Below are 25,611 nucleotides of genomic sequence, written 5' to 3' on the forward strand. Positions count from 1 at the left end.
ATATTTTGATTTTTTTGCATCAGATTCCTTTTTTAGTTTATTAATTAATTAAATTATGTAATTATAACAAATATACATTAAATAATTTATTCAGCTTTTGATGTACAATTTTGAAAAAATATTCCATGTATCTTAAATACAAATTCAATTCACTTTTTTTTATGTACAAATATTCCATGTATCTTAAATACAAGGTCAATCAATGTGAAATAATTACGCAAAATACATAAATGAATTTTTATATCATTTTTATATTTTTATTTTATTCTATTAGATTTTCTATTTTCTATTTATTTTATTTTTAATATGCCTCATATTACTAATGGCATTGAAAAAATGTCTTTAATATGTCTTCATTATATTATGTATTATAATAGTTTTTATTATATTATTTGTAGTGCTGTCAAATCGATTAATCGCGATTAGTTGCATCCAAAATAAAAGTTCGCGTTTACAAATATTCCATGTCTATTATTATTATTATTATTATTATTATTACTACTCCTGTTATTATTAATGTTTTAATTATATTATTAAAGTAATTATATCTATAAATATGCTTTAAGTTTATTAATTTAATTATAATTCTATAATAATATAATGTAAATATATAACATAATAAAAATTATTAACATTTTTTGATGTTATATATAAGGTCAATCAATGAGAAATAATTATGCAAAAATACATAAATTATATTTTTTATTATTTTTTATATTTTTATTCTGTCAGATTTTCTAAAATTTATTTAATTTTTAATGCCCCTTATATTTATGGCACTGAAAAAGTCTTCATTATATTATGTATTATAACAGTTTTTATTAATATATTATATAATTTTTTTAGAGCTGTCAAATCAATTAATCGTGATTAATCGCATCCAGAATAAATAGCATTTGTGTTAACGTGTGTGCATTGTGTATATTTATATTTGCATGTAAATATACACACATACATGTATATATTTAAGAAATACATGTAATTAAATGTGTGTGTATATTTATATATATATATATATATATATATATATATGCATGTGTAAATATATATATTATATACTATAAAATGTTTTTTAACCTAATATCATATTAATATAATGTAATTAAAAAACTTTTTAATTATAAAACTGCAAAATAGTTGCATTTTCTATAGTGGTCGTTGTATGTTAATATAACACACACACACACACACATGTGAATTCACCACTGCTAAGTTACCGTAGCATTTTCATAACATGGTTGAAGACCAGATGACCCATAAAGACCACCCCCACCCTCATTCTACACCCTTCTCCTCACATCAGTCGCCACTACTCAGTGCATACTGCAGGGGCAGTGACGTCACGGCCAGCCTCTCTCTCTCCTACAGTCCCTTCCTGCTGCATCACAACAGTCGCTAGTGGATCGGGTAACACTGAGCTATTTCCACTGCCTTGTGGAGTTTTTATTTCAATAAATGTAACAGAAGTCCTCATCGACAGCCTCAACCGCCAAGCCCGTCACCGTCAGTTCGAGCGGACGTCAGCGCAGCAGTCGACGCGTTTGAAGCGCAGTGGGAGATGGCCAGGCCAGAGCAGGTCCTGCTTCTAGAACCGCAGCACGAACTGAGGTTCCGAGGTGAGTTGGGAGACTGACACGGCCGTGAACTGGCGGCTATAACGCCCAGCACAAAGAGGGAGGGTCAGCCGACGTGTTTAGTAGGGGTTAAGGGCAGAAAGAGGCGGTGAGATGGCGTTTCTGAGAGGCCTCAGTCCTTGCAATAATAATAATAATAATAATATGGCGCAGCGCCGTAATGGTGAATCGTTTTACACTCCAGACTCATTTTAATGACATCAAATGTCCTTCATGTGTAGTGCTCACTAGGTTTAGCAGAAGACTGACAAACACGTTAGCTAGAGCTAGCCTGTTTTAGGCCTTGACATACAGGCTCTATTGGTGGGCTAGTTAATTCGGTTAGTATGAAGCAGTGCAACCGGTGTTGCCATGTCCGCTTATTATTAGCGACGTCGCGTTGCATTTTTAATTTTTAATCGCTTATAAAACGGGCTGTTGTGGATTAAGTACGAGGTTATTCCCAGAAAATAATGGAGTGTTTTTGTATATTAGTGTCTAGCTCATAAACAAACTGTTTATCTGTCGTTACATTACTCTGTCATTACATGACATTATTTCTCTGTTTGAATGACCGCTGAGTGAGCTGTCAAAGTCGAGCTTTATTTCTCCTAATGTTTAGTTAATCAGAATAAGAAATGGTTTCTGTCCTAAACACAAATAACTGGGCCGTGTATTTCGGGTTCTTTAATGAGGCAAGTTGATTATTTCTGGCTTTTTTTGTTAGAACTGGTAACATATTTTTTTCTAGCAAAATCTGGCAACACTGGTTCCTACGTTGAAGCCGCTTCCAGTCAGGAAGTCTCTGGCACCAGTACTTGTACTATTATTTTACTGCCATGGTTCATCGTTCCATTGACATGGATATAATTATAATTTTGTGGTAAAATAACTCATGTTAGCATTTTTGTGAAAACGAGTAATGTTTCATTCAAACTGGCACTATTAGTTCATACATGTATGTTCCTGTGCTATTTAATGTTTACCCAGTTTCAGGATAGAAGCTATAGATGTCACCAATTACTCTTAACAACAGACCAATGCTATATTGTTGTATGCTTATAGCACAGGCCTAGTGTTTATTAAAGTTGGCATGAAATGAATTGTTCTTTTAAATGCCCACATCTTAAAATCTAATCATTATTCAATGAATGAACTAAATCCCCGCCCTACATTTTTTACTTTTCTATAAGCCATTACAGATTTGGTGCTAAATCTGTTTCCTCATGACTTTATAATCAAAAGACAGAAATATTGTGTATGTGTTTTTCCTTTTTTCTACAACAATCAATATTTGCGAGTATTAACAACAATTATTATTAATAGTCACCTGTTTGTTATTCAGTAAATCCTCTGTAAACACTTCAGGTGTAACAATGGTTTTAAGCACGGAAGTGAACCCGTTTAAACCACCTTTTCCTCAACTGGGTTAGTAATTAGTTAGTCTGACCAATTCCACTAGTATAAGATTGTTTTGTTTATTGTTTTGTTCCCATCTTTCTTCCCACCAAAATATCATCTTTTGTGTTCTACGGAAGGTAAACAGGTTTGGAGTAAATTATGATAGAATTTACAGAATTTTAAGGTGAACTGTCCCTTTAAGGAGCTTAGTGCAACTACAATGAGCTCATCTTTACATTTTCAGTTATGCCTTTGGCTGAAGCTTTTGTACAAAGTGACTGGTATTGCGTTCAAGCTATATGTTTTATTAGTTCATGCATTGCTGGGAATTGGCAAACGTGGCTTTCCTCACTCTGAAACTTTATATGCTGAAGACAAGTATGTTATACACTAGTTGATCTCATATTTCAAAATATTCTCATTTCATTGTTGTACTGTTGATTACATTCTTATCTAGAATTTCTCATCCCTGGGCCATTCCTGATTTGCTTTATTAGGCATTGAACTCAGTAAAAAATGAATATGCTTGACTTGTGTTGCCTAATAGAATGGAACCTAAAAATGAATAGTTAATTGTGATATTTATTTTCAAATGTAAGAAATATCACATTGGCTCATTTCCTGAAAATTGCTCTAAATTTAAAGTTTTGCCAAAGATTTGTGTCAGTGAATCTGTTTTCCTTCTCTGTAGAGTCTTCCTTTTTTAGTCATTTGTCAGGACACACCTTGTAAATCGTCTTGGGTTAACCGTGACATTTTGTAAACCTAATGTTGTAAATGTTATTGTTGTTAATGACGTCACAGTCTTTGGTTCATTGTTTAGGCGTTTCAAAAATGAGAGCAGTTCTCCTACTGCTTGTTCACACCAGCAGCCTGTGAGGTGACATTAGACATGCTCTTGGCTGCAGGAGTTCTATATCGATGCCAGATAACTTTCAATGCCATTTGCTCTTCCCAGTGCATTTAGTTTGTAGTCAAAATACTTATCACTAACTGATTAATCTAGTAGTTCCTGTCTAAAGCTTGTCTTATTTTACAGATGATCTTTGCTCACCAATAGCCACACCTTTCATGTCCAAGGCTAATGAGTGTGTAACCATTGCACCTTTTTATTGCTTAGTTTTCCTTTGGTAATCTTGCTTGTTGTACAATAATGTTCTTGTGTACGATTCCTCTGAAACAACTTTTTCAATTGGTGTTTCACCTAGGGCCATGAGGGCTATTGGTTAATGTTAATATCTTTGAAAGTGAGTGTGAAGCAGTTTTAAGTGTTGCTCATTTAGTGTGAATGCTTATTTATGTTGAATAATTCAGGTGTAGGCCAGGAATAGTATTATTCGCTTCCAGGTTTCATTTTGGTTTTTAATCATACACTAAAATTGAGGAAGAAGAGCCTAAGTCGCTTCTCTAAAATTGTCCTGATTCAAGGGTAGTGCAGAGTTACAGTGAAATTGTTGCAGCTCTTTTGCTACACCAGATTTTTATATTTGCTTTAGTTAGTTAGTTAGTGTTCGTCTCAGACAATGAATGCAAGACAGTAGAATCAGGGTTGCCAGGTTTTCATAAAACCTGCACAATTGCTACTCAAAACTAGCCCAGTCGTGTTTTAAATGGGGTAAAAATCATGTTCTGGGGGGGTAAAATACACATTTTTTTTTAGAACCTGTGGCAACAGTGCTAAAATAATCAAAATATTAAAAGCCTTAGGAACAAGTAAGGTTATATGGGCTGTGCTGCAAAAATCATTTTCAGTATTTTTTTCTTGATTTCTAGTAGCCATAAAGCAAGCTAAATTTACTTGAAAAGCAAAATAACATGATATGTCTTGTGTTCAGAGAAATAATATATAATTTTGTCAGGTTTATGCCTAAAACAAGAAAAAAATATGGTTTGGGTTAAGAACAGTAAATTCGAAGGAGAAGATTTTTTTGAAACCTCTTTGGAATAAATGTTTTCTTTTTTGAAATTTATTTATTTATTTATTTATTTAGCATTTTTCTCTTTTTTTCCTCTTCTCTTTTTCTTAAAAATAAGCTTAAACCTAATATAATTTTTTTTATCTGAAAAAAGACTTAATATATAATTTTACTGATTTGTACACTGGACAAGCATCTTAGGTATCAGATTTTTTTTTAATCAGCGTCTTGCCCAATAAAAGTCACATGGCTGTGTAAAGTTGGAAAATTGACCGTTTTTAGAAATGCATCCTTCTGTTCTGTTACGTTAGTATCATGTATTTAATTCAGCAAGATTTAATGCATGCATAAAATAATTTTAAATAATTTAATAATTACAAGATGTGCATTCAATTCATAGCCATAATTCAAACAAATACATTGAAGCTATAAGTACTGCACAATTGAGGATAGTACTTATCTAGAGTTCATTTAGCCAACTTTACATTAAGGCATTCAAACAAAGCTGTGGAGATCTCAAATCCACTGTGTAATTGTTAGGTGTAGTCCAAAGCACAGTTGCAAGCTTATGTTTTATAAATGAGGCACAATGCATTTATTTCTCAGCACTGGACATGGCTTTCCCCCTGAGGAGGCTGCTAGAATGGGTCATACGCCATAAAGGAGCCAAAGCAACTTCACCTCTCATTCACATTACAGTTACACCACACCTCCTGCCTCGGACTCCACCCCCCTATAATACAGTTCATTGAATAATCAGCATAGCAGGTAACTTCAAGCAACAATAACCCAACCGTCCCGGCATGCCACTTTATATTTAAGGCATCTGAATCTGAGATTCATCTGTGGTTTATAGCCCCAGCCAGTAATTATATGTGATTTTGGGAAATATAAAAGGTGATTTGATCCCTCAGAGATTTTAAGGTGACCCAATTGTTAGTAGTAATGGGGCAAAGCTGTTAAAATACGGTGATGTCTGTGTGATTTAACAGGGCTGCACCTTCTTGGCCCGTTCTCTCTGTTCAGAATCACTAATACCTTGACCTACGTGGCGAAATTACATAAGTGCTCATTGATTTAGACCTTGGATAACTGAATTATTATAATCATCATGAAACGCTGCTGTAATAAATATGTTTTAGGGCTATAAAGCAGGGTGCAAATGAGAGGCAGATGTTGAAATGCCGACTTGGAAAGACGATTCACATCTGCACACGTGCGGATGCCAAGTATCTCTCTGTGCAGATGAACGCTGCATCACTGCAGACAGATGTGTTGGGTATTTCCGAGCCGTATGAAAGGCACGCATAATCGCTCTAGGCTTTTCCGCCGCTGTACCTTGTTTGGCAGAAAAATTTCTTCAGCAGTAAATGATGTGTACAGTGATTTTTTTTTTTTTTTCCCTCCCCAAAGCAACATGTTTTGTATCTGCAGAATATCCCAGAACTTTCTTGAAGCTCTAGAGGTCAAACTGAGGATCTTCTTGTATGCATTAAGTGAGACCGCATGGCTAAGTAGTGTTTATATATAGTATGCATTACTCAATAGCAGCCATTTTTATGTTTATTTATTAATGCATATCGTGCATTTAAATCTGTTAGTTGTGTAGTAATGTTTGCAAATAAAACTATAAATGTACCCTTTTATGTATTTAAATACAAAAATAAACAAAATGCCCATCCCTACTAAATAGGGTTGTTTTTTCATAAATTGAGTGTTTTGTTCCTTTTAGGCGGTTGGTATTGATCGGCGATGTTGTGATTTACCTAATGAAATTAATACAGAGAGTGATGCCTTTCTGCATGACTCATCCTTTGCAATTACTTATGCCCTAATTGTATCAGTTTCTCCATAGTGCTCTGTATGAGTAGAAAGACATGGAGCATAAGGCTTCTGGCTAGGATAGTCCATTGTTAGGCCTTGTGCAATATTTGTCTCTCTATAAAGGTTTTAAAGGCACAAGGCGCTTAGTTCATCTGCATCTTTTCTTTTGTAACACACAACATAAAGCCTCAAACAACATAAGGCTCACTATGGGTTTCAAGTGTCACAGCCTCTCAATAATTTAACTGGTTTAATAGAATTAACCCAGATGAGGTGTTGCATACTTGATGTGTGGCGCTGCTGCATCACAAAGGTTGAGGGATGTTTGAGACAGAACTAGCATTTATGAACTCAACGATGATCTAAACACATTTTTGTGTGGTTATGTTGGGCACAATCTCATTGTTTACCTTTGTAATCAGTTGTAATAGTCCTGTTTCTTGCTGAAAATCCTGTTTTGCATGGAAAGTCACATTATGGAATTAAAAATGTTGCAAATTACGCTGTTTTATGTTGACTTTAATACATTAGGAGAAAAAGAAATCTTTGTGAATGAGACAAAATCTTGGCAGGATGACTAATCTTTGATGGTCAGAGATTTTATCTTCTCTTCCTGTTTGAAGAGAAACCGCTGCACCATGAAAGGGAAACCAAGTAATTTGCCATTCAAAACTTTCAAAATAATGTCATACCATATGTTATCCATTTCTCTGGATTAAACTGTGGGTAAACAAATGTATCAGTGTTATCCTTGGACTTCAGGATTTATAGTGTTGCTACAAACATATTTATAGTATTATTAAATTTATTTGTTTTTCTGCATTTTTATTACATTTTTGTTTGTTTTAACAGAGAAAAACATGTCTTGAACAGCCATATCAGTGTTTTGATCTTTCAGCTCGTTCTGATTAGAAATGTTTGAATGCTGATTTAATGTCAGAACGGGATGAAATTCACATCGCATATTTCTGAGTGAAACATGCAAGACGTTGTTGGATGGCACTTGATTTGATCAGGAATTGATTGGCTAACTAGTAAATGTTTAACTCCTTTTAAAGGGGTCATCGGATGCAAAGTTCACTTTTACATGTTGTTTGAACGTTAATGTGTGTTGGCAGTGTATGTACACATCTACCCTATAATGATAAAAATCCATGCAGTGGTTTTTAATTAATCTGTAAAAATAATCCCCTTTTTCAAATCGAGCCATTCTCAGATGCCTGTCGTTGTGGCGTCACACCCAACAGAGGCCGCTGCCACAGTAGTTGATTGACATGAGCGTCTTACTTCGGACCTGTCAGCTGTAACAGTCCGACCTCCACTGTTTCAATGCCGGAGCAGGGATGTAAGTTAGACAAGAATATCTCCGATTGAGGTGTTGTGTTGCTGGATGTAACGATGAACATAGTGGTTGTCATTTACTCCCCAAATCTGAGCCGCTGAAGATGCAGTGGATTGCATTTGCTTGTGAATGGAATGCGCCTCGCGATCTACATATATCTGTCTATGTTCGCGCGAATCATTCATGATCCAGCTTGACTTACAGCAGAAGTGAATATAAGGGTTTTTTTAATGAATCTTTGCGGTCGCCTTTCCTAATAACGTGCTAGTTAACAAGTTTAGCAGCTAAATGTGGCTAAATGCGGCTAAAATTAAAAAAAGGGATTCTTTGGAACTTTTTCTTTATAAAATAAAAAAAATCAGCGCTGTTTCCACAAAAATATTGAGCAGCACATCTATTTTTAACACTGATAATAATCAGAAATGTTTCTTGACCAGCAAATCAGCATATTAGAATGATTTCTGAAGGATCATCTGACATTGAAGACTGGAGTAATGATGCTGAAAATTCAGGCATCTGGACAAAAAGCTGTGCTTGAACACACTGCACAGACTACAGCTGACTGCAGACTAACATGTGCATTCTGCGCCTGCGTGAGAGCATTTAGCTGTCTATATCAGCAGCTTTTAATAGTATGGATTCGTCGTTCATAAGGAGAAACCGAAAAAAAAGATATACAAGATAAACGCAGATATGCGAAACGTTAACAAAGCATCGCTTGCTTACCATTTTGAATATCAGTTATGTTGATAACTTTTGACATTTTTAAACAGCTCATGTTGTTATGATAATGTTCACATGCTGGAATGCTTGGTTAAGACCAAGTAAATTTAGAACAGTCTTCTGTTTGTGCTGCCTTTTAGTTCTTTTCATCACTTTGACTTTAATTCTCAGGCACTGGCTCTTTCGCAAAACCAAGCATCCAGTCAGAGTTCTCACTTTCCCTGACGGTCCCAACGCCGATTCAACATGTTTAACATGAGCCTGATGAGAGCTGACGTGTGGAACACACCAAACAAACTAGCCCGATAGATGCTGACGACCGACCGTTGGCTTGGTGTGTCCTGGCCTTAAGAGACTTCTTTCAATGACGTAAAAAAAAATAAATCCTACTGACCATTGAATTTTGAAATCAGTCTTCTTTCTGTCACCATATTGTTTTAGGTCTCCACTCTTTGTTTTTCACCATAGACGCCTAGTTTGATTCTGTGATGTGGACTGATTAGCATCAGCCTTTGGCAGAACAAATTCCGTTTGTTCTATTTTCCCAAAATCGCCCTTATTCTTTGCCGCAATGTAAAGCGAGTGCCAAGATTGAGAACAAATACAAGTGATCTTTTGGCCTTTGATATATCGCTAATTTTGTAATGTGCCACTAATGTGATTTGTCTCTAATCATTATGTCTAGGTGGGGTGAAATCGGTTACAAGGTTGTAAATCGATGTGGTCACTTAGAGCAGTCTGGCTGCAGATATTGCTCTTGATCAATTTGAGATGTTTTTGCAAAGCCACCACCCTAGAAACTCAATAGAAATGTGCTAACAACTACACCAGACATAGTTGAATCATTTCAATGCGTTTTGAATGTACAGTAACGTCCTCTTTTTCTCCCCTCAGGCCCATTTACAGATGTGGTGACCACCACCCTAAAGCTTGCTAATCCCACAGACAGAAATGTGTGCTTTAAAGTAAAGACGACTGCACCGCGCCGATACTGTGTGCGGCCAAACAGTGGAGTGATTGATGCCGGAACCTCGATCAACGTCTCTGGTAAATGCACCTCATTTGTCTTGTTGATGTTATTCACAATAAAAGAAGCCTTTAGAGCTATGACCCAACACTACCAATGGAAATACCAATACCAAAACCCACATGTTGTAAAGTTCAAACCATTTGTTGATGTGTGGTTGAGGAGAGTTTGAGAATTGAATCTGAGCTCTCAATGAGCCTTTAATGGTTTGTCAAATTTGCATTTTGAAACCATGAATCTCTCTTGATTTATGAAGAACTTTCAAATGCTTCCAAAATCAAAAAAAAGTTGTTGCATTCATAGTTTTTAATGTACAACAACAATAATAATAATAATAATAATAATAATTTTAAATATTAATATACACTTAATACATTAAGACAATTAATGTTTTTTAAAGAAGTCTCTTCTGCTCACAAGCCTGCATTTAATTGATCCAATTATTTTTTTTTTACTATTTAAAATATCCGTTTTCTATTTAATCATATTTTAAAATGTAATTTATTTATGCATTTTCAGCATCATTACTTCAGTATTCAGTGTCACATGATCCTTCAGAAATCATTCTAATATGCTGATTTGCTGTTCAAGAATTTTTATTATTAGTTTTATTCTTAAAAACTGTTTAGTAAATTTTTGTTCAGAATTCTTTGATAAATAGAAAGATCCGAAGATAAGCATTTATCTGAAATAAAAAGCTTTAGTAACGTTATACACTATACCAATCAAAAGCTTGGAGTCAGTTTTTTTTTTTTTTTTTTTTTTCCCAAAGAAACCTGACAAAATCTCTGCTCAGTTGTTTTCAACAATAATAATAATAATAATAATAATAATAATAATAACAATAAATGTTTTTTGAGCAGCAAATCAGAATATTAGAATGATTTCTGAAGGATCATGTGACTGGAGTAATGATGCTAAAAATTCAGCTTTGAAATAAATTTCAAGAATAAATTACATTTTAAAATGTATTCAAATAGAAAACTGTTATTTTAAATAGTAAAAATAGTTTAAGAGTTTTGCTGTAGTTTGGATCAAATAAATGCAGACTTGGTGAGCAGAAGAGACTTCTTTAAAAAATTTTTAAAATCTCAAACTGGTAGTGTAAATAAGAATATTATTATGCATATAACTAATAATAATTGGATGTTTATACGTTAAATGTTCATTATTTATATGACTATTATTTTATTGTTTTGCTTGCTTCATAATTAATAATAATAACATTTTTACTAATATTACTATCATTACTGCATTTTACTAATATTAATAACAATAATAATAGCTGTTATTGTTCATATTCATATTAAATCAAACTTAAGTATTTTTCTCCATTTTACAATTTCGCATTTGCTTTGTTAGACAGATTAAATGACTCACTGTTTGACTTCTTTTTTTTTATTTTGCAAATGCAGAGCTATATATAGCTTCATAACAGTAAATACAGTGCTATGACTCATCTGCTCCAAGTCTTCAGATTGTGGAGGAACCACTTGAACGTTGATGATGATGTCAGTGTTGACGTTTAGAATGAAACCATCAGCAGTCTCAAAGAAATAAATGTTCAAGTTGACGCTGCTTTTTCAAATGCTCATTAGCTCTCATAGGTAATTGATCTGTATGAGCAGTTGATATTTAGATCGATTGTTTAATATTGAATCATATCTGATCTTTTCTGTGGATCTGGCACAGGACGTGTTTGTGTAAGCTCGACAGCTTGGCTTGTATCTGTCTGTGTGGATCCAAACTCCTGTCCCTGTTATAAGTGTTACCCCTTTTTTCAGACACCTTATTTTTTCACACGTTTTGGTTTCAGTAACAAGGTGATGCATCTCTATCTGTGAAGGTACAAGGAATCGTCAGAAACACCTTTTGTTTTGTTGTTTTTGACCGGAAGGCTGAGAATGATGCAAAAACTCAAAAAATACTATGAATAAGCCTTCAAATCCCAAATTCAGGCTAATTTGAAGCAATGTTGTTATTTGTGAAGTTTTAAAATAGTTTTAGGTATTTAAAATAAAATACACTTGATGAAGATGCCTACTTGGCAACTAACTGAAATCTGAAATAAGATAAAGTATTACATTTGCTAAAACAAATTGTATATGTGTAGATGAACATGGGTCAAAGACAAAAAAAGGGTTAAGCATAAAAACAATTAGTGTAATACTGCTTTAAATTGTTGCTGCTGTTCCAAAAAAAAAAAAAGTAAAAGTTGTCTTTTTAATTTATTTGCATTTTTGTTTTTGTTTTTCTGAGTAAAAAAATAAATATCATACATTTTCCCCTAATTTACAGAAAACATCCACTAAAATGTCATTCAGTGTAACAATCTTGTCAGGCCCCAAATACTAATTAGTCATAATTCTACATAGGTTTTGCCCATTTGTCAGTAAGAATTGTTTACTTATTTAAAACACAATAACATTTGATATGCTATAATATAAATATATATATATTAATATATTAATATGTACAAGTCAGAATAAGCATGCTGTTTTAATTTTTTACATAAATATTGTGTCATACTGAATGACAACATTATTTCAACCAATTTTTAACATTTTATTCTCCAAAAACTTGCTGGAAACCTTGAAAGTAGACAGTTTACTTGCATTCAATGTGCTTTTTATGGACATTAAATCACTTTTGTAAATTTATTTTGATGTGGACATCTTAAAATCTTTGACCCACATATATATGACACATATATATGTGACCCTGGGCCACAAAACCAGTCATAAGTAGCATGGGTAAATTTGTAGCAGTAGCAAAAAATACATAGTATGGATCAAAAAGATCAATTTTTCTTTTATGACAAAAATCATTAGGATATTGAACAAAGATAATGTTCCATGGAGATATTTTGTAAATTTCCTAACGTAAATGTGTCAAAATTTATTTGATTAGTAATATGCATTGCTAAAAACTTCATTTGGGCAAATTTAAAGGCAATTTTTTTTTTTTTTTTTGCACCCTCAGATTCCAGATTTTCAAATAATTGCATCGCCTAACAAACCATCATCAATGGAAAGCTTATTTATTCAGCTTTCAGATGATGTATAAATCTCAATTTAAAAAAAATTGACCCTTATGACTGGTTTTGTGTTCCTGGGTCACATATGACAGAAGTACAGCAAATGACTAAAACTGTAACAAATTTAAATGAGTATTTCAAATATGAAAATAAGTCTAATTCCAAATATTAATGCATCTCTACTATAAAATTATATTAGTGTAACATTTTCAGTTTCGGTGACATAAGCATCAGTGACTGTTGATGATAATGATGTTTTTATGTCCATCATTGGAGCAAAGTTGAAAATAGTTTGACTTCTTGCAGATTAGCTAATGATAGTGAAGACATCGGAGTGCACATGTCTCCTGTGAGATACTGCAGTTGGCAAATGAAGGAGACGTTTATGTTACAGCACCTTTATATCTATTACCCAACTGCTCTTTGTGCATGACGGAAGCCTTTACATAACCAAGAGATATTTTTGTAACAACAGTTGTTGGTGTCTGAGACCTTCGAGAGTTTTCCTAATAACTCAACTCATCTGAAATCTCAGAGCCTCTTGGAATCTCACTGACTTTTTAAAATTACTCTCATTATTCTGTGTTGATTCCAGTGTTTTGGGATTCCTCTCCATGGTGAGATGCCTGGTCCCTGTCAGTATGGACAATAGCTCTGACTCACACGATTTTCCTTCACTGGTATTCGAATCAATGACAGGCTAACTCGTCCCTGGCGTGTTTATCGCAGGAGATACACAATGGATTTCGCCTAATGTGCTTTTGACTTTTATCCAGAGCTGTGAGATGAGCCTCACGTCTCCACCCGTTCTCACACATCACAAGTTATTTGTGGACAGTTCAAAAGCAACAGCTTCAAACTTTGAATCCCATACGTAATCTGTTGTGATTGAAGAAACTCTGTCTCTGTTGAGTCCTGTATACAGTAAATGTCCACTTCAGCATTGCCGGAGAACTACACATTCACTTAGGTATTTTAAATGACGTCTGAAATCTAAAAATGTCACTCTTATGTAATGCTTCTATGACTTTGAGCAGCAACGGTTTTTATCTGCACAAAGTGAAATAACTAAATGTAAAAGAATATTTGGGCTTACTGATCACTGTGATTGTGACATGCTGTCAGTTACGAGAAAAATAGGTTTGACTGGTGTAACTAGTTTGACAGAAAACATTTTTTCTTTAAGTTTTTTTTTTGTTTTTTGTTTTTTGTTTTTCCTACTGTCTAATAAATTCTGTAATATTATAATAATAATAATTTTAAATTATTTTAAATATATTTTATAGAATTATCTTAATTATAAAATATGTCAGAACATTTGTTCTGTTGACACATTTGTAAATAGTTTTCGGTTTTTATTTATTTGTTTATTTATTTATTTATTTTATTTTATTTAAATAGATCTTAAGCATTCTTTTATCTTAAGTCTTAATCTTGATCTTAAGTCTTTATCTTTTAGTCCTATTTTAATCCTATTTATCTATCTATCTATCTTTTATTATTTATTATTATTATTATTATTGTTATTGTGTATGTTTTAATATAAAATATTTAGTTGTTTTATATACACTGCCGTTGAAATGTGTGTGATCAATAAGATTTTAAATGTTTTTTAAGGAAGACTTTTTTGCTCATCAAGGCTGCATTTATTTGATTAAAAATACATAAAAAACCTGTAATATTGTGAAATATTATTGCAATTTAAAATAGTGGTTTTCTATTTGAATATATTTGAGTATATAGCAGCATCATTACTCCAGTCTTCAGTGTCACATGATCCTTCAGAAATTGTTTTAATAATTGTTTTAATATGCTGATATATATATATATATATATATATATATATATATATATATATATATATATATATATATATATATATATATATAATATAATTTTTTTTTTTTTTTTTAGGAACCTGTGATATTTTTTTAAGGACTCTTTGATGAATAAAACATCAAAAACAACAGCATTTATTTAAAATAGAAATCATTTGGAACAATATACATTAACGTTCAAAGTTCGTTTTTTTTCTTTCTTTCTTTCTTTCTTTAAAATAATTGATAAAGTGGTAGTAAAGACTTATATTGTTAGAAAAGATTTCTAGTTTGAATAAATGCTGTTCTTTTTAACTTTTTATTCATCAAAAAATCCTGAAAAATATTAAGCAGAACAACTGTTTCCAACACTGATAATAAATCAGCATATTAGAATGATTTCTGAAGGATCATGTGACACTGAAAACTAATATAATGCAGTTCATATTACTCATAATTTTTTTTCCAACAAGGTGGAGACACCAGTAAATTTCAAGCTAAATATGGTTTATTATTGTTAATCTTGTCATGATAATATCACATTACATGTTGATTTTACTTGTTAATACCTTTCTGTGACTCAGAACCTTTGCTTAGTAAGTTAAGTGCATTTTTCCAAACCATTAGTGTTGTCTGGATTTCCTCACATCTTCTCCCTCTCTCCATTAAGGCTTCACAGTTTTTGCCGAGGGGATTCCGAGGTCATGTTTCATAATTAATGGAGTTGTTCGCTTTTTATCTCCAGGGATCCAGTTAATTACGCAGTCTGCAGTCAGGTGTTTCGTTGTGGTTTTCATTTGAGATGACCAAGGCCGTCACTTGAATTCACTCAGCCCAGGGAAACATTTTTATCCCCGGACAACGGCCCCAAAGATGACCGCTCAAGCTGTGACCACACAAGCTCAGAGTGATTAGAAATAGTTCTCTTCTAAGACTACAAGAAAGAACAGTATGTGCAGACAGCTCATAAAATTTGTGTAAAAGACAGAGATTGTGCCAAACGTGGTTGCTTTCAAAATAAAAAGGAGATTCAGAAGGACCTTTCTATACATGCGCAATTCTCATATGTCCACGTTGCACATTAGAGAGACCTGATATTTTGCATTCCTGAGAGCATAAGTTAATCAGAAAGCCAAATATATATATATAGTAAGATTAATTTCAGATTGCATTGGTTGTTTTTCAACCATCTTCAGGCTAACATTTTCCATATTTAACAAAACTGAGCATTACATAAAGATGTTCTTTGTTAAAGAAGGAATGCTCTCCTGCTTTAACAATCATTAAATCATTGCCTCGTTCATGTTGGATTGTGTCAGCAGTGAACTGCCAGAAAGAACTGTCAATCGTAGTCAGCAGGCAGCCGCCCATTTCATTGTTCAGAACAAGAACACTTCATTCTTAGACTATAAAGTCTCTTTGTTTAGACAGGCAGCAAAAATCAGATTTTTTTGGTGTGTCCGACACAAATCTGTTCAGTAATTTGTAGTCTCAACATTAGAAGAACACAGGAGATCTGTTTTTTAAATTCACATGTGTTTTTTTTTTTTTTTTTTTCATTTGGATTGTGATATGTATATTATACCACATACACTACAGTCCAACAGTTTTTGAAAGAAGTCTCTCATATGCACCAGTGCTGCATTTTTTGGGGGTCAGAAATGCAGTAAAAACAGTAATATTATGAAATGTAATCACTGTTTAAAATTATTTTTTTCTGTTTGAATACATTCAAAAGTCCAAGCCGGTCCATTTTGACATCACGCTTAAAGGAGAAGTTCACTCCCAGAACAAAAATGTACATATAATTTACTCACCCCCTTGTCATCCAAGATGTTCATGTCTGTCTTTCTTCAGTCGTAAAGAAATTGTTTTTTGATGAAAACATTTCAGAATTTCTCTCCATATAGTGGACTTCAGTGGTGCCGTGATTTTGAACTTCCGAAATGCAGTTTCAGTGCAGCTTCAAAGGGCTCAAAATTATCCCAGCTGAGAAAGAAGGGTCTTATCTTGCAAAACGATTGGCTATTTTCTAAAAAAAAAAAAATGACAACTTCTATACTTTTTAGCTCAAACCTTGTCTAGCTCTGCATAATCTCTGTGCGTAACTGTCCAAGACAGTTAGGGTATGTCAAAAACTCCCATCTCATTATCTTCTGCAACTTCAAAATCATCCTACATCGCTGTTTTACCTTTTTTTGTAAAAAAAAAAAAAAGGTTTGATCTTTGCATGTCCACTTTGTAAACACTGGGTTGGTAGTTCTGCAGGAATGTAGGACGATTTTTGAAGCTGGAGGAGAGAATGAGATGGGAGTTTTTTGACCGACCCTAACTGTCTTGAAGTTAGGGTATTTGAGGTTAAAAAGTATATAAATTGTCAATTTTTTGGAAAATAGCCGATCGTTTTGCTAGATAAGACTCTTCTTCCTTGGCTGGGATCATTTAGAGCCCTTTGAAGCTGCATTGAAACTGCATTTTGGAAGTTCAAAACCACGGCACCACTGAAGTCCACTATATGAAAAGAAATCCTGAAATATTTTCCTCAAAAAAACATCATTTCTTTACGGCATAAGAAAGAAAGGCATGAACGTGTGAGAGAGACTTGTGCAAAAATCAAAACAAGTGAGTGCAACAGCACTCTCAGAAAGTTACAGATGCACAGTGCGGTAGAAAATAAAGATATTTATAATATATGATTTAGGTACGCAACATTGCAAGACGTTTCCCTGAATATCAAAACTATTGCAATGTGACACTGATTTTTTTTACAATAGTAGTTCAGTAAGCAAGAAGTTGAAATTAAGTGACTTACAATTTGTCGACTGTTTTTGCTCAGTTTCATTGACAAAAATAATTCCAATCAAAGCCACAGCAGAACTGCTGCATGTTTGTTCACAGCGCTGTTTCGTTACTCCATTTTCCAGTGAATCCATTTTTTTTTTAACAAATTAAGTGAGTCAGGGATTCATAAACTCATTCATAAAGAGTCACTTGCCTTTTTTTTTTTTTTTTTTTTTTAATGAATGAATCTGCTGTTTGAACAAATCGTTTGAATTAATGACTAAATTACTTTTTAAATAGCATTTTCCGCCACCTACTGCTGGTTTGGTTTCATATTTAAAAGTATCATTGCAGTTCTCCCAACATTTTTTATTTGTATGTTTAAAAAATATTTAAAATATTAATATTTTAAAATTATTTATGCATTTGAAATTTTGCAGTGTAAATGCGTTCATAGAAAATATCTGTAACTTAGTCCTGATAGGGGGAATTGTAATGTTTCATTTTTTTTTTTTTTTTTTAATGTAAATACATATTTCGGAAAATTGAAGGAAAAATCTCTATTTGGAATGTAATTTTGTGATGCAAAGCTGAAGTTTTAGCATCATTATCCAGTCTTCAGTGTCACGTGATCCTTCAGAAATGAGTCTAATATGCTAATTCGTTGCTTAAGAAACATTTCTTCTTATCAATGTTTTTTTCAAAAACTGATACATTTCTTTTTCAGAATTCTATGAATTCAGAATGTAAAGAAACAGCATTTGTTTGAAACAGAAATATTTTGTAACATTATAAATGTCTTTACTGTCACTTTTAATCAATGAAATCCATCCCTGCTGCATAAAAGTGTTCTTTCACAAACCTTTGAACAGAAGTGTTGATATATAAGATAATTAATGACAACAGTTTTGGTAAATCAAACAGATCACAGATTTTATCGCTGAGAGTGTGGACAGCTGTTCCTAAAGATTGACTTTGACAACAGATTTTATGCAGTTTGAACGAAGCCTATATGTCCATATAAAAATATAACATTGCTACCATCAGCGACAAATCATAGCTTGAACTTGAACAGACTTCTTTTGTCAAAGATAGCACCAGTTATGTGTGAGGAATCTGAATATTTGCACAGTGCAATTTTTTTTTCTCTTAGAAATATTAATGATGTGAGCTGTACAAATAAAGCCATGTCAAGACTCATTTAAACCCTCTTCCTCTGTAGATACGTGTAAAAATACCCCCTTGGTGCTGACGGTGAAACACCGTTCTTTCAAGTGCCGTCGGAAAGATTGGGACTGACAAAACAGGACATTCCCAATCTGTCTCAGCCGTCTGTTTTCAGTTTGCAATATCGACGGTGCTTGATTGCCATAATGGCACAGAAAACCAGAGCGAGGTTTTTAACTCGCGGGGGGAGTTGGCGTGCACCTTCTGCGAGCTCGGCGGTAGTAGCCACATCTGAGAACGCCTTTGAAATTAAGAGATCATTTGTTTTTAATGAAACTTAGCAGCAGTTTTCCGAAATCACGCACACATTCACCCCCGATGCGAAAAAAGACCCTTTTAAATCCGAATTGTGTTTTTCAAAAAGGGTGATGGGGGTGAAATCGGCCTTCAATACCGATTTCAGCCGTGCCAGAGCCCTCGCACGCCAGGCATAAGAAAGTGATCATTGTAAATCATGGTAACAGCTCTAAATTAGCTTTTGCTCGTTGGAATGACATCAAATAACATGGCCTTCTTTTGGATGGTGCTGATGGGGTTGTAGACGTGAACTTCCTCACACCAACACCTGGTTTGAGTTAAGGGCTGAATGTGTTATTATTAACGTGAAAAACACTGTTTAGGAGCTGTAAGAAAAATTGCCCTTCTGGGGTCACTGGAGTTTTATCAGCCACGTTTGTAGTGGGATTATATGCAATGAATAGCTAAATCTTTTTGAAACATTGATGCTCTACACCCAAGTATTTTATCACATTTGGACTGTTGAGACACCCTTGTCTCGTACTAATACTAATAGTATGCAGTTTTACTTATTCCTTAAAATGCATGAAATTATGTTGGAACCATGGCTTAGCATTTGGTGCTCATGTAGGCAGCACAGGTTCGAATCTGGCTCATTTTCCAAATTTGTTCCTCCTCAATCCACCCATTATGTCTTGTCCTCTTTTTTAAAATGATAAATTAATTGTTTAGTAGTATTTATGTTTTTGTGTGTGTTTGCTTTTACAGTGATGCTGCAACCGTTCGATTATGATCCGAATGAGAAAAGCAAACACAAGTTCATGGTACAGTCTCTGCTGGCCCCGCCTGACATGACCGACACTGAGGGAGTGGTAAGTACTGATCCCTGCCACCTGTTTTCTCAAGGTTTATACTCGTTCACTTGTTCAGAGGCATTTCCTTTCGGTTGCATATGCTCCTTTTTTAGTAACACTTTGAAGCCTGTATATGTGATCGCTACTGAAAAAACAGCTAAAACCAGCCTAAGCTGGTTGGCTGGTTTAAGATGGAAGTAGCTGGATTAGCTGGTATCCCAGCCTGGCTAGGCTGGTCAAGCTGGTTTTAGCTGGTTGTTCCAGCTGGTCTCCCTGCCTGACCAGCAAAGGAAGTGGCTAAAACCCCTCTAAAACCAGCCTGCTGACCAGCTAAGACCAGGCTGAATGACCAACTAAAACTAAAAGCTTAGGCTGGGTTTAGCTGTTTTTGTCAGCAGGGGTATTATAAAACCATTGCTGATTTCCTAAAAGCTGATGTTTTACACATGATAATTATACCAAAATATATTGTAGAACTGCCAAATGTAGGTGTATTTTTAATATATATAAATATCTTATGTAATTTTGTAGTATTTATGGTAACACTAAAAATGAACAATGCTTCTACAGCATTTAATAATCGTATTTAATGTTAATTTCAGCAATTACTAACGCATTTTTAAAAATCACAAGGCGTGTTTGTTAACATTAGTTAACGCACTGTGAACTAATATGAACAAATAATGAATGACTACATTTTTATGAACTAATTAATAAATATAATATCATTAACAAATATTAATAAATATTGTAATAAATGTATTGTTCATTGTTCGTTCAGGTTAGTTAATACAATAACTAAAGTGAACAAATGGCTCCTTATTGTAAAATGACACCGTGTTTAATAATATTTTAAATTAGCTTTCATTTTTGTTTCCATTTTATTGTAATTTTATGTGCTTTTATTACTATTTTAATTCAGCTTTTCGTTTCCCCAAATTATTTTGTTTCTAAGACAACATTTCTATTTTTTTTAAGTTTACATTTTTCATCTAATATTCGTATTTGAATGAATTTCGGGGGGGAGGGTGTTTAGCAAAAATTATTCCTAATAGTTTTAAAATTCTGTCACTATTTACTCAGCGTCAGGTCATTCCAAACCCGTAAGATCTTCGATCATCTTCAAAACACAAATCAAGATATTTTTTTTTATAAAATCCAAGCTCTTTCTGACCCTGCATAGACTGCAATGCAACTGACATTTTCAAGGCCTAGAAAGGTAGTAAGGACATCAATAAAATAGTCCAGGTGACATCAGTGGTTTAATCATAATATTATGAAGTTACGATAAATGTTTTCTTTCCGCACAATAGGGCTAGGCGATTTTTCTGATTTTATCAATTATTTCGAATTTAATGTTTTGCCAGGATTTCAGTTTTTTAGAAATCGAGGAATTGTGGTTTTAAACAGAAGTATTACCAAATGTTAGATTTAGACACTTTGACAATATCCCAATGATAGCAGTAAAGAGAAAAGAATGATCCAACCATGATTTTTTTTTTTTTTTTTTTTTTAAGCATTTTCCTAGTATTATTTCTGAACACATAATATGTATAAGACAAGTTTGTACAAGATGCAGTTGTAGTTAATGCATGTTTTCTGCAAAGATATTTAACAAGTGATTTGTTTAACATTTACATCATGATGACACCATGTGTGGTGCACTTGGAATAGAATTTTATTTTCTTCACCTAGAGGGTTAATAAAGAAAAAGTTGCTTTATGTTGAGACAGTTACACTTTCAAGTTGACTAGTTAAAAATCATAAAAAATCAAGAATCAGTCAAACGTTCTGAAAAAAATTGAGATTTTAAATTTTTTTGCCATATCACCCAGCCCTACCACACCAGAAAGCTATCGAATTTCATCAGAAATATCCTAATTTGTGTTCTGAAGATGAACAATGGTCTTATGGGTTTGGAACAGAATAGGGATGATAATTAATAACAGAATTTTCATTTTTGGGTGAATTATCTCTCTAACAATAACAGCACTGGTCATAAAACAGTATTTTGCATTATATTAGTGTTTCAGTATACAAGCTTCATAGACGTTGTGCTTCAGTGTCAGTAGGCAATAATATTATGGTAACCTCCAGCATAGAGCAACAACATATGACATAAATGGTGTGGGTTTGCTGTTCAAGTAATACAAACAAATGTCATATAACTCCAGCGGTGTTTGACGGGGCCCAAGATTACAATCCAAATCTCACGTTCATAACTCTTTTGAAGCTTTCTGAATGACGCCCCAAGTAGAGCATACTGAAAATGAGTGTGCATGTGCAGATGTAACGATAAATAGGTTATGAAAACGTCAGGAATGGAGAAGCGGAAAGAAAATGTAGAGCAGAGATCTGGCTACTTACTCACTGTCCTGAGCTATTTCCACTATTGCTGTTGATGGCTCTAAAGCTTGGCTCCAAAACTAAGCAATCTGCCTCTGCAGTGTATAACTTCCAAGATATGTTTGCATGTGGCAAAGCTAATGCATGAGAAATATTGAAACATAATAGTGAATTGTGCATTTATAATTTTTCTATTAATACGCTGTAATTTTTTTGTGGAAAATCTACACTACATCTACACTGAGCCTAAAAATGCTGTGCATGTAAGCAGGTTGCTAGAGTTTGTAAACAGCTCATGAGGTGTTTATTTGGTGTATAATCATACGTATGCGCGTGTTTACATGTGTTGTTGTTCTCTCATGCAGTGGAAGGACGCCAAGCCCGAGGATCTGATGGACTCCAAGCTGAGATGTGTTTTTGAGATGCCTGCTGAAAATGAGAAAACAGTGAGTGGAAGGCTTTTCATGTTCTGTAGGCAGTTTGTGAAATGACAATGGCAGCAGGCGTTACGCCCTCTCCTAAAAGTAATAAGCTAAACAGATTCTTGGCTTTTTCATGGATGCATTTGCTCATGAGACTCTCTCTCTGTTTGTGTGTAACCCTGATTGTGGCCCCAGCATGAAATGGAAAGCAATAAGATAGCCTCCAGTCTCTCAAAGTCGGAATCATCCACATTGTCTATGAAGTCCATGGCCTCCAGTCTGGATGACGGAGAGGTGAAGAAGATCATGGAGGAATGTAAAAGACTGCAGACGGAGGTGCAGCGGCTACGAGAGGAGAACAAACAGATCAGGGTGAGTATGTTTGCTAATTGCATTCTTACACATGTCAGGAGTGTTCGTAAAACATCAGATATTTGTTTCCTTTTTTTTATTTTTATTTATTTTTTATTTTTTGAAACTCCAAATTCAAATGTACACTATCAGTCAAAAGTTTTTGAACAGTAAGATTTTTTTTATGTTTTTTAAAGTACTTTTTTTCTTTTCAGGATTCTTTGAAATTATAGAAATTAATACTTTTATTAAGCAGGGATGCTTTAAATTGATCAAAAGTGATGATAAAGTCATTTTTAATGTTTCAAAAAATTTCTATTCCAGATAAATGCTGTTCTTCTGAACTTTCTTTTCATCAAAGAAACCTGAAAAAATTCTACTCAGCTGTTTTCAACTTAATTATAATAAATGTTTTTAAAGCAGCAAATCAGAATATTAGAATGATTTCTGAAGAATCATGTGACTGGTGTAATGATATTCAGCTTTGAAATCACAGGAATAAATTACATTTTAAAATATATTCAAATAGAAAGCAGTTATTTTAAACAGTTTATACAGGTATGTTAAACAGTTTTTGCTGTACTTTGGAGAAAATAAAAACATCTTTACTGTTCAAAAACATTTGAGTGTGCATAGTGCATTAAATTGTCAGAGTAATATTACATTATATACACTACAGTTCAGATGTTTTTGGGGTGGTAAAATGTCTTAATGTTTCTGAAAGAACTCCCTTAATGTTCACAGAGGCTGCATTTATTTGATCAAATATAGTAATGTTGTGAAATATTATAACAATTTAAAATAGCAGTTTTCTATTTTAATATATTTTAAAATGTAATATATTCCTGTGATGCAAAGCTGGATTTACAGCATCATTACTCCTGTCTTCAGTGTCACATGATCTGTCAGAAATCTAATATGCTGATTTGCTGCTTAAGAAACATTTCTTATATTTAAAAATGTTGAAAACAGCTAAACCTGGCCCATAAAAGCTGAAATGGAATTAAAAAAGAAAATAAAAATGTTGAAAACAGTTGGGCTGCTTAACAGTAATTTTTTTTTTTTGTATTATTCTTTGATGCAGAAGTTCAAAACAACAGTGTTTATTTAAAATAAAAAATTTAATATTTTTAAATGTAACATTAAAGTGTTTTTATTGTCACCTTTGATTCATTGAATGCATTTTCAAAACCTGACCCCAAACTTTTGAAAAATAGTATATATAGAACAAAACGGTAATCTCTTGAATTTAGATTAAGTATAATTCAAACTAACAAATCACTGGAAATAGAAATTATATGCAAGTTTCTACACACAAATGCTTTTTGGTCAATTCTTGTACAATCACATCATTTACTTGATTTTACAGGCAAAGAAAATGATGCTTAAATTACCATTAGACTGAGACAAAATAAGGTTGAAAGTGGCATTTAAGGGTGCACTTACTCTAAATGCTGTGTTAAATTTAATTACAGGAATTTAGTTTTATCTTTAAAGTGGTTATTATCCATTTCAGTTCATTTTCTTCCTCTGATGTCCACTTAAAATTTTTTGTTTTCATGGCAACTTTGGCAATGTTCAGGCTGCCTAAAATGCCATATTTATATGTTGCCTTGATCGTTCACATAATGTTTAAATTTGTTACGGCCACAGGATGTTAAACATATTGAGAGACGGAACTGACGATAACCTGGCCTTAGTCATCAGCGCTGTGTGAAGCTGCAGCTGGGGACCATTACCGCTGCTTGTTTAATGAGACGACCACAGAGCCAAAAGCACTTTTCATAACTCCCCAGATCATTTCTGTCATCTAACTATCTTTATCTTTCTCTCTCTCTCCACTCGTCCCCACCCCAGCAGGAAGATGATGGTCTGCGGATGAGGAAGAGCACAGTAATGTCGGCTCCGCACTCATCTCCAGCGGTGAGAGTGAAGGAGGAGGGTCTGAGCACCAGGGTGATCGCTCTAATTGTGCTGTTTTTTGTCGTGGGTGTCATCGTAGGCAAGTTGGCCTTGTAAAATCCAAGAGGGGAGACGCTACAAGCATGCATTGCGGATGAAACAAAAACAAAACAGACAAGTAACCAATGCAGAATTCGTTTAATCCGAATGCCATATCATTTGGGTAGTTTTGGATTAGCGAGGTGTGTAAAATTAATAAAGAGATCAAGGAATTTCATCATGTTATGTGCAAAGAAAACAAAAATTCGAAAAAAAGAAAAAAAGAATTATAATAATAATCTGACACAGCTCTTGCCTCAAAATTGTGAAATCATTCTGGCCCCTCTTCCTTAATCATTTCTGATGCAAGTTCAAATGGATAACAAATGTCATAGATTTTAACCACTAAAAATGTCGTAGGGATTTTCTAACACCAGATGTGCGATTGAGTTGTGTAGAGTGAATGTTGTTTTATCACTTCTTTTTTTTTTTTCTCAGTGGGTCAGAAGCAAATTGAATCTGTGTACAAATGCTAAACGTCTTTGTCACATGTGCATTTAATTTATGCGTACCCAAACATCCTGCATTAAGGCAGCAGTTCACTGAAGTTCAGCCTGTATATTTTCAATCACTCTCCAGGTAAATGATAAAACAAGCCTTCTGGTATCTTCCCCAGTCACACTGGTGTTAAAACAACATGTGTTATAAATCTTCCATCTGCTTCCGTTCAGTCCAGCTGATATGTTTGAGTA

The 25,611-nt window shown here is 33.7% G+C and overlaps 1 protein-coding gene across 2 annotated transcripts; it reads left to right on the top strand.

Moving 5' to 3' along the window:
- The first annotated feature begins 1,314 nt into the window (after positions 1 to 1,314).
- vapb (VAMP (vesicle-associated membrane protein)-associated protein B and C) lies at positions 1,315 to 25,352 on the top strand. 2 transcript variants are annotated; one of them, XM_051111745.1, is made up of 6 exons: positions 1,315 to 1,616; positions 9,714 to 9,866; positions 19,714 to 19,817; positions 22,511 to 22,591; positions 22,763 to 22,939; positions 24,776 to 25,352. In XM_051111745.1, the coding sequence occupies exons 1-6, from the start codon at positions 1,559 to 1,561 to the stop codon at positions 24,935 to 24,937; spliced, it is 735 nt and encodes a 244-aa protein (XP_050967702.1). In that variant the 5' UTR covers positions 1,315 to 1,558; the 3' UTR covers positions 24,938 to 25,352. The 2 variants fall into 2 exon arrangements, with proteins under 2 accessions (XP_050967702.1, XP_050967703.1); XM_051111746.1 differs by having other exon boundaries at positions 24,779 to 25,352.
- The last annotated feature ends 259 nt before the right edge of the window (positions 25,353 to 25,611 follow it).

The sequence above is a fragment of the Labeo rohita genome, chromosome 6, assembly GCF_022985175.1.
Source record: "Labeo rohita strain BAU-BD-2019 chromosome 6, IGBB_LRoh.1.0, whole genome shotgun sequence".
NCBI classification, from domain to species: Eukaryota; Metazoa; Chordata; class Actinopteri; order Cypriniformes; family Cyprinidae; genus Labeo; species Labeo rohita.

Bases quoted from the DNA above. Each gene is read 5' to 3' on its own strand.
- vapb (XM_051111745.1), top strand. From the start codon at position 1,559: ATGGCCAGGCCAGAGCAGGTCCTGCTTCTAGAACCGCAGCACGAACTG. The intron at 1,617-9,713 runs GTGAGTTGGGAG...TTCTCCCCTCAG, and splicing joins GCACGAACTGAGGTTCCGAG to GCCCATTTACAGATGTGGTG. The intron at 22,592-22,762 runs GTGAGTGGAAGG...TTGTGGCCCCAG, and splicing joins CTGCTGAAAATGAGAAAACA to CATGAAATGGAAAGCAATAA.